At 41.5% G+C, this 13119-nt stretch overlaps 1 protein-coding gene across 1 annotated transcript in view; it reads left to right on the top strand.

Moving 5' to 3' along the window:
• Positions 1-13119, top strand: part of zc3h4 (zinc finger CCCH-type containing 4) — a 75436-nt gene that overhangs the window by 14983 nt on the left and 47334 nt on the right. Inside the window, exons 3-4 of the mRNA XM_059641041.1 lie at positions 1085-1195; positions 8084-8366. Of these exons, the coding sequence (XP_059497024.1) occupies positions 1085-1195; positions 8084-8366 (394 nt within the window). The remainder of the gene's footprint in view (positions 1-1084; positions 1196-8083; positions 8367-13119) is intronic.

Below are 13119 nucleotides of genomic sequence, written 5' to 3'. Positions count from 1 at the left end.
TGGGAACATTTCTTCTTGAAAGCCCAAAAAAAAGCCTATAAAAATTCAATCCAGGCAAGAAACGTAGCTCATTTGACAGCATGTTCTAAAGGTATAACTGCTAACACTTAGAAGATTAAGAGCAGCGGATACGTGGAAACACTCACCAGCACGTTCTCCTTCAAGCCACGTACCATCCTGAATTAAAAATAGATCACTGTTTCTTTACTGAGTCAAAATCCTGGAAATCCTTTCCTAACAGCATTATGCATCTACCTACATTCTGTAGGACTGCAGGCATTCAAGAAACTCACTATTACCTTCCCAAAGACGCAAAGAATGATTAATAAATGTTGGCTTATTAATTGGGAATATAATGGCAAAAGTACTTGGTTCTGTTGATATATTTATAGTATAGATCCTCTTTACAGAAAGGAAACAAAATGTGGGTTTTGAATGGCCTTGAAATTGGATGAAATTTCATAATTTATCTGAATACAGTGATGCTGCCTTTACTCTTTGGTGGTATAACTTGCAAAATGTTGCTTCCATCTGGTAAGTAAGCATATTGGCATGGCTTCTAGGTATGGTATGGCACACCTCTGGAGCAAGTGGGACTTTTTTATTCATTCATGGGATATGGGAGTTGCTACCTAGATCAGCATTTATTATCGACTCATGATTGTCCAGAGGGAAATTAAGAAGCAACCATATTTGCAATGGGTCAGGAGAAACAATGTAGGCCAAACCATGTAAGAATGGTAGTTTCCTTCCTTAAAGGACATTAGTGAACTTGATGGATTTTTTTGATAATCAATAGTGGTTTCCTGGTCAACATTATTGAATGAACAGATGGTGGAATTTGAACCCAGGTTCTCAGAACATCACCTGTGTGGCTGGACTAATAGTCTAGCGAAAATATCTCTAGGCTCCAATTTCCTTGAACATGGACTTCGTGGCTCAGAGGTAGGGATGCTACCACTGTGCCCCAAGAACTCTTCTTAGTGTGGCTTCTATAGTTGTGTCACCTGTTTATAGTAGGTTGCAACTTAAATTTGCATCTTTGTGTTGTGTTTTCAGATTTTCCACTTAATTGTCTTTGCAGAGACATGTATCTTCCAGTGATGACTTTTCTGACTATAGTGACGAATCTGACTATAGTCCTGGGGAGAAGGGATATCGGAAGTATCGGGAATACAGTCCACCATATGCACAGGTAAAAGCAATAAATTAGGATATTAATTTGTTTTGTGCTACCTCACTTCCCACTGCTATCTTCAAGGTATTTTCTCTGATAAGAACCAAAAGAACTGTGGATGTTGTAAATCAGGAACAAAAACAAAGTTGCTGGAAAAGCTCTGCAGGTCTGGCAACATCTGTGGAGGAGAAAACAGAGTTAACAATATCTCTGTCTCCGGCTTGCTACAGTGCTCCAGTGAAGCCCAGTACAAGCTGGAGGAGCAACACCTCATTTTCCGCTTGGGGACCCTCCAGCCCTCCGGACTCAATATTGAGTTCAATAATTTTAGGGCCTAAACTCCCCCATGTCCCAGCACCTCACCCCACACACCAGGCCTTGTTATCACGTACCCTGCCATTACACACCCCCTGTTGTTAGTCACTAACAGTTCCCAATAACAACTATTCACCCTCCCAGCCTGATCATTAGCAACTCCTTTGCCTGTCCAACTGTCTTTCTCTCTCTTTGGGCTCTATCCTATCGTTTACTCCCTACCCCACCCACCTCCCTATTTTCTGCATATAAACTGACGTTTTCCCACGTACCATCAGTTCTGAGGAAGGCTCACCGGACCCGAAATGTTAACACTGTTTTCTCCTCCACAGATGCTGCCAGACCTGCTGAGCTTTTCCATCAACTTTATTTTTGTTCCTCTATATTATCTCTGGTTAATATAGATACGGCCTCAGAAAAGCATTTTCTCTTTGGATGTATCTTGTTACCACTCCATGCTTTATTAATGACACTAGAAACTGGAACTTGAGTATAACATTCCATTTCCATTCCTTGAGTCTGTATGGTCATGGCTGAACTGATTATGGCGTTAACTGCATTTTCCAACCCATCCCCAACAAACGTTAACACCCTTGTGGTTCAGAAATCTATTTAACATTGAATATTTTCAATGCCCCTGTCCCCACTACGTGCTGCAGAAGGGAACTCCAAGTATTTACCATTCTCAGAGAAGAGATTCCCCCTCATCTCTGTTGTTGTGACCAGGTGAGGGGATAACTGTGTTTTCTGTTTTCTTGCTCCTGTATGACCACAATAATGTTGTAAATTTAAAAGCAAGATGTTGTACTGCTGAGTCAATATGTACCTAGGCTGTATGCAGATTGTGAGAATTAAGCCGGACACATATGAACAAGTTTTATTTAGTTTTGTTGCTAAAACCCATTCAGTTAAAAGCATTGGAAAGAATGTTTAAAAAATGTCCAAATGTATCTTACTTCCCACTAATGTGCGCAAACATACACGCTCTCCAAGTATACAAAAATTAAACACAGGTTTACAGAGTTTCTGGTGTTAAACTTGGCCAAGTTATGAATACAAACTTTAAAAGAAAATGGAAAGTTATTGAAAATTCACCATGTTATGCCCATGTTTAGGTTTCACTAAAGCATTTGCTTTACACTAATTGCTGGTAGATTTCTTTCTCCTGGGATCATTGTTGCTTGATTGAAATCTTCCTTTAAGATTCTGTGTTTACAGCAAGGAGGTTCTGATTAATTTTCAAGCCTCAGACAGGGCTCATGACATTCTTGAATGTCTGAGACACAGAGAGAGAGGGTTAAAACATTGCCCTTGTTAGTCTGTATCTACCTATGTTTGTAAGTTCAAATCCAACAGTCAAATATAAAAGAAGTAATCTCTCTCCATGTCATTTGCTGTCTTTATTTTTCTGCTTTGTACCAAGGTTATGTACCTAAGTATTTTTCTGCCTAAGATGGTGCAGCAAGGGGGGTGACTTGTAAACTTTTCACTGTACTCAGGTGAGTACATGTCACAATGAACCTAATTCGATAATTCACTTTTAAATGTCGCAGCCATTATTCCTGAATAATCCATCCTTCATCTTGATGTGATAAGTGGAAGCTACAAATGTCTCCACTGGGGCCATTGTCTGTGATGAGGCCTCCATGGGTATATCTCCGTGGAGTAGGATGTGGTTTCATAAGCACACATTAGCAACCACTTTATTCAGTGACCTTGGTTTAATAAATGTCTCTTTTTAACAAAACATTCCAAAAGTGACCAGCTGTTGAAATTACATTTAATCTTGGTATTACCGATTAAATATTTTTAAATTAATCCCCTTAGTTTTAGATTCCTTCCGCCTGCCTCGGTCACGATGAGAGAAAATATCCTTCAGCATCTATCCTAAATAGCTCTTCAGAATCTTGAATGTTTGAATATGATCACCTTCTTCTAAACTCTAATGAGTATAGGCCCAACGTGCTCCATCTTTCCTCATAAGACAAACACATCTTCCCAGAAATCACCTTCTCTGAACAACAGAACTTGAGCTCTGAGGAAGGGTCACCGGACCCAAAACATTAACTCTGTTTTTCCCTTCACAGATGCTGCCAGACCTGCTGAGCTTCTCCAGCAACTTTGTTTTTGATACAGTTTCCTATGATTGATTGACAAATCATGGAGTACAAGAACAAGAAGGTTATGTTAAACTTGTCTAGAGAACTGGTTCGGCCTCAGCTATGGCATCCACATCTGGGTGCCATTGAAAGAAAGGTGTGAAAAAGTTAGTGAGAATGAAGGAAAAATAATGAAAATGGATCCAGAGCTTAGGAGCTTCAGTTACGTAGATAGTTTGAAGAAGCTGATACTGTTTTTCCTCGTAGAAGGGAAGGTTGGGTGTAATTTGATGAGGTGTTCAAAGTTGTGACAGGTCTGGCAGAGTAGATAGGGAAAACCTATTCCCATTAGTAGATGGATTGATAATAAAAGGGCAGAGATATGGGGTGTTTTTCTTGATTCTTTCATGGAATGAATGTGTTAATGGCCAGGCCAACATTGTTGTCCATCCCTAACTGTCCTTGAACTGAGTGGCTTGCTAGGCCATTTAAGAGGGTAATAAAGAGTCAAACACATTGCTCTGCGTCTGGAGTCACAAATAGGCTAGCCTAGTGAGGATGACAGATTTCTTAAAAGACGTTAATGAATCAAGTGGTCTTTACAACAATTGGTACAATAATTACATGGTCAGTGTTGTTGAGACAAGCTTTATGATTCCAGTTTAATTAAGTGAATTTAAATTCATCTGAATGTGGACCAAGGTTCAGGCCATTTATCCCCTCAAGCCTGCCCTGCCTTTTAAAAATATCATGTCTGATCTGATTGTAACCTCAAATCTACATTCCTGCCTACCCTGAATCCCTGATATCCTTTAGCTCAATTGCTTATCAAGACTCTTTCCAATTCTGTCTCAAAAATATTCAAAGTCTCTGTTTCCATCATCCTTTCAGGTAAAGCGTAACTAAGATTTATGACCCTCCATGAGAAAAAGTTTGCCTAATCTTCTTAAAATGGGTGACCTCTTATTTTTAAGCCATGATCCTTTGTTCAATATGCTCCCCTAAGAAGAAACATCCTTTCCGCATCTACCTTATCAAGATTTCGCAGAATCTTCTGTTTAAATCAAGTTGTCTCTTTTTCTTCTAAAGTCCAGCAGATACAAGACTATCCTGTTCAACCTTTCCTCATATGACAATCCATTCATTCCAGGTTTTAGAGAGATAGTAGGAACTGCTGATGCTGGAGGATCTGAGATAATACGATGTGAAACTGGATGAACACAGTAGGCCAAGCAGCATTAGAGGAGCAGGAAAGTTGACGTTTCTGGTCGAGACCCTTCGACCTGACACGTCAACTTTCCTGCTCCTCTGATGCTGCTTGGCCCGTTGAATTCAAACAGCTTCACACTGTGTCTTTCCAGGTATTAGTCTGGTACACTTTCTCTGCACTTCTAACAAGTATAAATCTTTTAAATCATATCGGGTGACCAGTACTGTGCACAGTACTCTAGCTGCCATGATGGAATCTGAATCCATGTCCCCAGAGTTTAGCTGAGGCTTGTGCATTACTGCTCCACTACCATTGCTACTACTTCACTGTCTTCCCGTTTGCAAAAGAAGCAATGGAGGCATGATGAGAACCTTTTTCACACAATGACTGGTGAAGGAGGAGCAAATGAGGGAGACTTGTGGCTAGGGTGAGGACCCTATGACGTGCAGTCAGCATCATTGAGAGGAGCAGGTGAAGTGAGGACCCTCACAGGGAAGCAGTCAGACCAGTTGCAGACCTGAGTGGAACTTGGAACATAATCAAGAACAAGATTTTTATGGTCCATCCTTGAGTAGGAGCAAGCGTACCATAAAAGCAAGAGGATCCATATCCTATTTATTATATGTACGAGCAGCTTAGGCCTGTGATTTGCAGCTCCTGAACTACGTGGAAAATCCTAACTTCTCTTGGCTATCTGGATAACTATGTTTGTGGAGATGCCTCTGGTTGGAGCAACTCAAGCTCAAGGTTTGGGACCTTCAACTGCAGCTGTGGGCGTCATCGTACATTCGCAAGACTGAAAGGTTCGTGAGTAGCACATTTCAGGATATGGTCACCCTGTGGTTTAAGTAAGTGTAAGGAACTGGAGAATCTGAGATAACAAGGGGTAGAGCTGGATGAACACAGCAGGTCAAGCAGCATCTTAGGAGCAGGAAAGCTGACGTTTCAGGCCTAGACCTTTCTACAGAAATGATAGGCATTTAATTACTGGTGCTGAGACATTGGAACAAAAGATCCAGTTTCCTCTAATATACAGCTTTGATTCTGGGCATAGTCTTATTGCTGTAGCCATGTTAGCCTACTTTTTGTAGTGTGGTTCCATAAATGTGATATTGCAACAATTCCAACCGTTAACTGGGGAGCATATCTCTAATTCTTCCATTATCTGTGAAAGTTATGTTTTGTAACATCCACTGGTTAAGTGTTTTAGTGAACCTTTTAGAGCATGATTTGAATCTCCTGTTTATATTTAGGAGATATTAGAAAGACCACATTTGATTTCTTGTTAAAGTGAAGCAGATGAGCTATTTTGAGAAATGACTTTATTCCCCAAAGGTGTGCTGAGCTTAAAAAGGGAGCTGGAAGTGGCTCCAGACCAAATCCCCTTCAAATATATCAAGAAGACAACTTATAACCTAACTTTTATCTTATTTAAAGGCAAAGGTAAGGTGCTGTGTTCCAGATGTAATTCGATTGATTACACTTCTTGACTTTGAACAAAACATACTTTATTCTTACCCTCCATTTAAAACACAGACAAAAGAAGAATTGGAATAACTTTAACTCTATTGGAAAACTAATAGAGTAATAGATTATTTAACTACTAAACAGCAACTTTTCCAATGTCGCAACATCCCACAAACACACACTTGGCAAACGTAAATGAAGTAAAATAGATTGTCTCACTTGCAATGTTTCTCCAGTCCAAAAGAGAAGAACATCAAGAGAAGGATGGCATGGTGACTTAATGGTTAGCACTGCTGCCTCACAGTGCCAGGGACCCGAGTTTGATTCCAATCTCGGGCGACCGTGTGGAGTTTGCACTTTCTCTCGTGTCTGCTTGGGTTTCTGCCGGGTGCTCTGATTTCCTACCACAGTCTAAAGATGTGCATGCTAGGTGGATTGATAATGCTAAATTGCCCATTGTGTTCAGGGATGTGTAGATTGTGTGGGTTATAGGAGGATGGACCTGGGTGGGATATTTGAGGGTCAGCGTGGGCTTGTTGGGCCAAAGGACCTGTTTCCACGTTATAGGAATTCTATTGAAAATTGTTTTTCCATAACAGAGAGATGTAACAGCTTCCAATGCCAACTTCAAACCCTGGCAACTACTGAAAGCTAAACTGAAACCCTGGTTCTGTGGGAACCTAACTCCATCAATTCATGTTGCTTCTATTGTTACAGCTTAAAAAAAAATCCCAGGGTCTCACACAAGATGTTCACTTTATTGGTTTAGAATAGGCCACTGGGTACCTCTCTCTCAATATCCCTTCATTGAAAAAAAGGACAAAATACACCTCTTAAAGTCATAGTATCATCACATAACTCCCACTCCTTATTCCTATGTATTCATGTAGCAGGCAGATCTGGCAGCATAAGTGGAGAAAAAACAGATCTAGCACCTTTCTTTAGAACTGAGCTTTCTGTCCACAGAAGCAGCAGACTTGCTGAGCTTTTCAAGCAATTTTTGTTTTTGAAACTGAATGGCTGGTTATCTGTACTATTTTCTAGCAGTGGAGTAGCAATCTGTGGCTGAATTTTAGCTTTAAAGTAGAGGCTTTATTGTATTGTGAGTTCTTAAACCCAGCTGTCCTTCAGGGGCTGCAGGAACAACAGATGTTTCCTAACTGAAATCTGCCACCTGGATGTTGAAAAGAAGCACATAAATTGGACCAAGGGAATGTTGGGTGACAAGAATGATCAAGGCACCAGCGAACCTCTAAGCCAGGAAATAGTATAAGGCTTGGGAGGGGCTAAATTGAGGAAGAAACAAAGCAGATGAAACATTGCGAAATTATGGCCTGTTTACAGGATGTTAAGTGAATGGGACAAAAATGGAATGGGTGGTCTTAACTTCTTCACAATCAGCAAGGATCCTGCTTTTGGGTTTTTAGCTTTAGATATTTTCTAATTAACCTGTCCAGAAAGTTATTGTACACCAGTGGGGTATGGAACTTGAACCTCAGCCTCCTGGTCCAGATGTAGGGATGCTACCAGTGCATCATTAGAGCCTTCTAGGGAATGCAAGGATGTCTAGCTTACTGTTATCAATATTCACACAACTGATGCGGCTTATCTCTGCCCTATACCTTTGGTTGCTAACTTGACTAAGGTTTGGAACTCATATTCTGGGTTATTGGTACAAAATTGTATTTTCCCATTCTGGGCCAGAGTGTTAACTTAACAATCAAATGTGCAACTGTTGTGTCACTTTTGATGCTTTGGTAAGTCAGCATCTTTCTGTGCCTGAACTAATTTCATTTTATTCTCTGCTTAATGTAGCCACCTTATCCATCCCCTTCAGGGGCTCCATTACCAAAGAAGACGTATGTAAAAACTGAAAAGGTGAACTATAATGTGTATGAGGAGTATGAGGATGATCAGTATGTTGACTATGAAGAAGAGGTTGAGCAAGTGCCAGATGAGGAAGAAGAAGATTACGATGATTTTGCCAAGGAGTTGAGCCAATACAGGAAAGCAAAGGAGGCTTCTCAACAACACCACCAACACCAGCAGCCGCAGTCCCATATGTCCATGGGACACAATAGAGGGCGTGGAGCATCAGGTATAGCTTGCAGAAAATCAAAATTTTGTGTGTACTTTCTATGCCTTCAGTTTGTTTTCCATACTCTGGGGCAGTGGCTAATATTTGGGTGCATTGTAATGAGCCCATTTATTACACTGAGATAACACAGTGTGAAGCTGGATGAACACAGCAGGCCAAACAGCATTAGAGGAGCAGGAAAGTTTGACGTTTCGGGTCAAGACCCTTCATCAGAAATGGGGAAGGGGAAGGCATTTCTGAAATAAATAGGGAGACGGGGGAGGCGGATAGAAGATGGATAAAGGAGAAGATAGGGTGAGACGAAACAGACAGGTTAAAGAGGCGGGGTTAGAGCCACTAGATCCCAGATGTCCTCTTTTTTTGAGAACCGCAACTTCCACTCCAAGGTGATCGAAAATGCCCTCAACAGTATCTCCTGCATTTCCCACAACTCATCCCTCACACCCCTTATCCACAATACTAACCAAACAGAATCCCCCTCATCCTCACGTACCGCCCCACCAATCTCCAAATCCAACACATCATCCTCCAACATTTCCGTCATCTGCAATCTGACCCCACTACCAAAGACATTTTTCTCTCCCAACCCTTATGTACTTTCCGCGGACCACTCTCTCTGTGACTCCCTTGCCCGCTGCACACTCCCCCGCCCCAACACCCCCGGCACTTTTCCCTGCAACCGAAGTGCGTGCTACACCTGCCCCTATACATCCCCCCTTCACCGCCATCTCAGGCCCTAAAAAGACTTTACACATCAAACAAATGTTCACCTGCACATCCGTTAATGTGATTAACTGTATCTGCTGTTGCTGTTGTGGCCTCCTCAACAGTGGGAAAACCAAGCGGAGACTTGGGGGCCGCTTTGCAAAACACCTATGCTCAGTTCGCAACAAACGACTACACCTGCCAGTCGCAAACCATTTCAACTCAAGCTCCCCGCTCCTCGGATGACATGTCCATCCTGGCCCTCCTGCATTGCCACGATGACGCCACCTGAAAGTTGGAGAAACAGCATCTCATATTTCGCTTGGGAACCCTGCAGCCCAAGGGTATCAATGTGGACTTCACAAGCTTCAAAATCCCCCCCTCCCCTGTCCAAAACCAGCCCAGCTAGTCCCTGCCTCCCTAACCATTCCTCCCACCTCAAGCCCCACCCCCATCTCCCACCCACTAACCTCATCCTGCCTCCTTGACCTGTCCGTCCTCACCGGACTGAACTATCCCCTCCCTAACTCCCTACCTACATTAACCTTCAGTGGCTCTAACCCCGACTCTTTGACTTGTCTATCTCCTCTCACCCTACCTTCTCCTTTATCCATCTTCTATCCACCTCCCCCTGTCTCCCTATCGATTTCAGAATCTCCTTCCCCTTCTCCATTTCTGAGGAAGGGTCTTGACCTGAAAAGCCAAACTTCCCTGCTCCTCTGGTGCTACTTGGCCTACTGTGTTCATCCAGCTTCACACCATGTTATCTCAGATTCTCCAGCACCGGCAGTTCCTACTATCTCTGTAACCATTTATTACACTAGTTGGGTGACTATTCATCTGTAACAAGGCACGAGGTTTGGCTGTCAGAGTTTAACATTGATCCCCTATCCTGTCCTCGCACTCAATTCTTTCCATTAGAAGTTATTGGTGACAGTCAGCCATGTGAGTAGTCGTCTTCTTGGTTCAGGGGTGTTAGAATTGCAGGGTCTCAATGTCGTGTCTCATTTCTATGATGTCTCCTGGTTCTGCATGCCTCTTAAGCTTTCTACATTCCTCCTATCTGACCTCTGGCACAGTCTAAGTTTTCATCATTCCAACTTTGAAACTATTTGCAGCCTAAACTCTTGAATTACCTATTTGAATTTCTTGACCTGTGCTCTTTTATGGTACTCCTTAGTGTTAAATAGGATCTAAGCCTGCTGGTGATTCAGAACTCAAGAAACCTTTCCCTTGTGATAGAGTTTATTATTTGAACAGGTACGTAGCTCATACCACATCTCTTAGAATCACCTATAACCCCTTTATTGTACTATTTTGTAATCAAAACTTGGGTCAATTGACTAAGCATCTAGTTTGGGGATCAACTTAATGCTAACATTGCAGGGTTCAAAACCCTGCTTTCTCTGAGAGGTGTTGGGCGGCACGGTGGCTCAGTGGTTAGTACTGCTGCCTCTCAGCTCTAGGGACCCAGGTTCAATTCCAACCTCAGGTGACTGTGTGTGTGGTGTTTTCACATTCTCCCTGTGTCTGCTTGGGTTTCTGCTGGGTGCTCTGGTTTCCTCCCACAGTCCAGAGATGGGCAGGCTAGGTGGATTGGCAATGCTAAATGGCCCATAGTGTTCAGGGATGTGCAGGGTAGGTGGGTTAGCCATGGGAAATGCAGGGTTACAGAGATAGGTAGGGATTTGAGTCTGGGAGGGATACTGTTTGGGGCTTGGTCAGTGTGGACCCGTTGGGCCAAATGGTCTGTTTCCACACTGTAGGGCTCTCTGGTTTGATTCTAACCCCATTCCACAAGAACACAATTAGACCAATACCACAATTAGCCGCTTAACCTTTGGTTTATTGGCAGATTCCTCTTGTAGAGTCAAGGAGTTCTACACCATAGACAAGTGGAAAAGAGCAGCTAGGTCACTTGACTTCAAGTAACTAGTTTGTGGAGCCATTAGGTAACTTGATTACGCAACTAGTCTGGGGTCCAGTGACCCTTCCTCAGAACCTCCCTTCGTTCTGTGGAAGGGTCACAAGACCCAAAACGTTAACTCTGTTTTCTCCTTTACAGATGCTGCCAGACCTGCTGAGCTTTTCCAGCAACTTGTTTTTGTACCTGATATACAGCATCTGCAGTTATTTTGGCTTTTAACTAGTTTGGGGACTAGCTTCATGGTGACATTACAGGTTTATACCCGAAACATTGACTGCTCCTTGCTTACCCTGAGATGCAGGGCCTACATCCTTAGGCAACTAGCAGTAAAAATGTTACAGTAATTGGCTCATTATGTACATGCCAGTCAAAAATGACCTCCTAACTATATTTACACAAAATTTTCAAAGACATACAAACAGTCTTTCAACAGGAACATGTAAAATAAAGAATTTTTTCCACATTATACATCTTAAAAACATCCTTCCATATTCCCCTTTTCTTTAAAAAACAAAAATACTTACCAAGCTTAGCTTTCTTTTCTTCATATTCTTGTACCTTCACATATCACCAGCTGTCTCTCTTCAATAATTTTCTTCAATAATTTCCTAAAACAAATGCCTTTTGTTTTGTAAAGCAGTCTTGACAATTAGCAGATTGGATCCACCCACTTTATGTCAGTGAACAACAATTATTATTCTCATCTACCGAGAATATCACAGGTCCTGCCTTATCCAAAAGATCCCTGTGGAAGATTGGCATGTGAATCATCACTGAAAAAAACTAATTTCATTTTTCTGAATTACCCAAGGGTGGAAACCTGATAATGCAGTTTTCTGAATTTATTTTCAATATTTTAGCATTTCAATATTTTATTACTAATAGGTCTTTTGGTCTTGAGGCTTCCTCAGCAGAAGCCTGCTTCATCATTGTACTCATCCTAAAAATTTAGGTTAGATGGTGGCCTAGTGGAATTACTGATAGATCATTAATGCAGAGAACTAGGTCATGGTCTGGGGATATGGCTTCGAATATCGCATGGCAAATGGTGGAATTTGAATTCAATACTAATTTGGAAATCATAAGCTGATGATAATTATGTAACCATTATCAATTGTTAGGAAAACTCCATCTGGTTCACCAATGTCCTTTAGGGAAGGAAATCTGCCATCCTTAGTTGGTCTGGGCTACATGTGACTCCAGATCTACAGCAATGTGGTTGATCTCAACTGCCCTTTAGGCAATTAGGGATAGGCAGTAAATGCTGGCCTACCTAGTCATGCTCACATCCCACGAATGAATAAAAAAATTTCTGCTCTCATATGCTGTAACAAGCATTAGCTCTAGTCTAAGTGCAGAACCAGTCAGATTTCTTAATTGATTTGTTTATTTTCGAAGTGCTAAATCATGTTTCTTTGACCTGTCCTGATTTATCAGGATGGGATTAACACTTTTCAAGCAAGACTTTTGATTCAAAGTTACATTGGATTTATTCTGATTAATATATCAGTTTGTGTGTTTAAAGGCCTCCAAAGTCTGATTCCAACTTCAAGTTCCCTTTTTATTATATCTTCCACCTGACTCAAAGTCAATAGGATGTTCCCACAGAAAATCAACAATGTGCATCATAAATTGCCTGCCAGATCTCTTCATGGTCCAACCAATTTCCAGAAAGACAGCACCTGAGAAATTTTAAACCCTTCCTGCATCATTCAACTGATAAGAGTTCCAGTTTAAGTCCCAAAGCTTCTCTTCTGTATGCATTCAAGAGGGCACAAGGTGATTATTTAAATAGAAACAATAGTCAGAATTATGGGGAAAGAACAGAAGAATGACACTTAATTATAATATTTATTCAGAGAGGTGATGCAAGCACAATGGGCTGGAAGGCCTCCTGTGGCGCCATTACAATTCTGTGGTTCAGTGATTACTTTCTTTAGGTGTTTTCAAAAAATGCATCCTTTTTGACACTTTTTACCTTGTAGAAATGCAGCTTTTACATTGATTGACTTACTTTGCCGGGGATATGTTGTTAAAAGAGCTGAGAAAATCTTCAAGTTCATTTTTCCTGTAGTAAGGAAAACCATTCCAAGGTCTTGATTGCAGAGCCTTTCTTTGAAA

Source organism: Stegostoma tigrinum, chromosome 39 (assembly GCF_030684315.1).
Source record: "Stegostoma tigrinum isolate sSteTig4 chromosome 39, sSteTig4.hap1, whole genome shotgun sequence".
In the NCBI taxonomy this organism is placed as follows: Eukaryota; Metazoa; Chordata; class Chondrichthyes; order Orectolobiformes; family Stegostomatidae; genus Stegostoma; species Stegostoma tigrinum.
The sequence above is the reverse complement of the archived record's forward strand: the minus strand, read 5'-3'. Positions and strand labels throughout refer to the sequence as shown.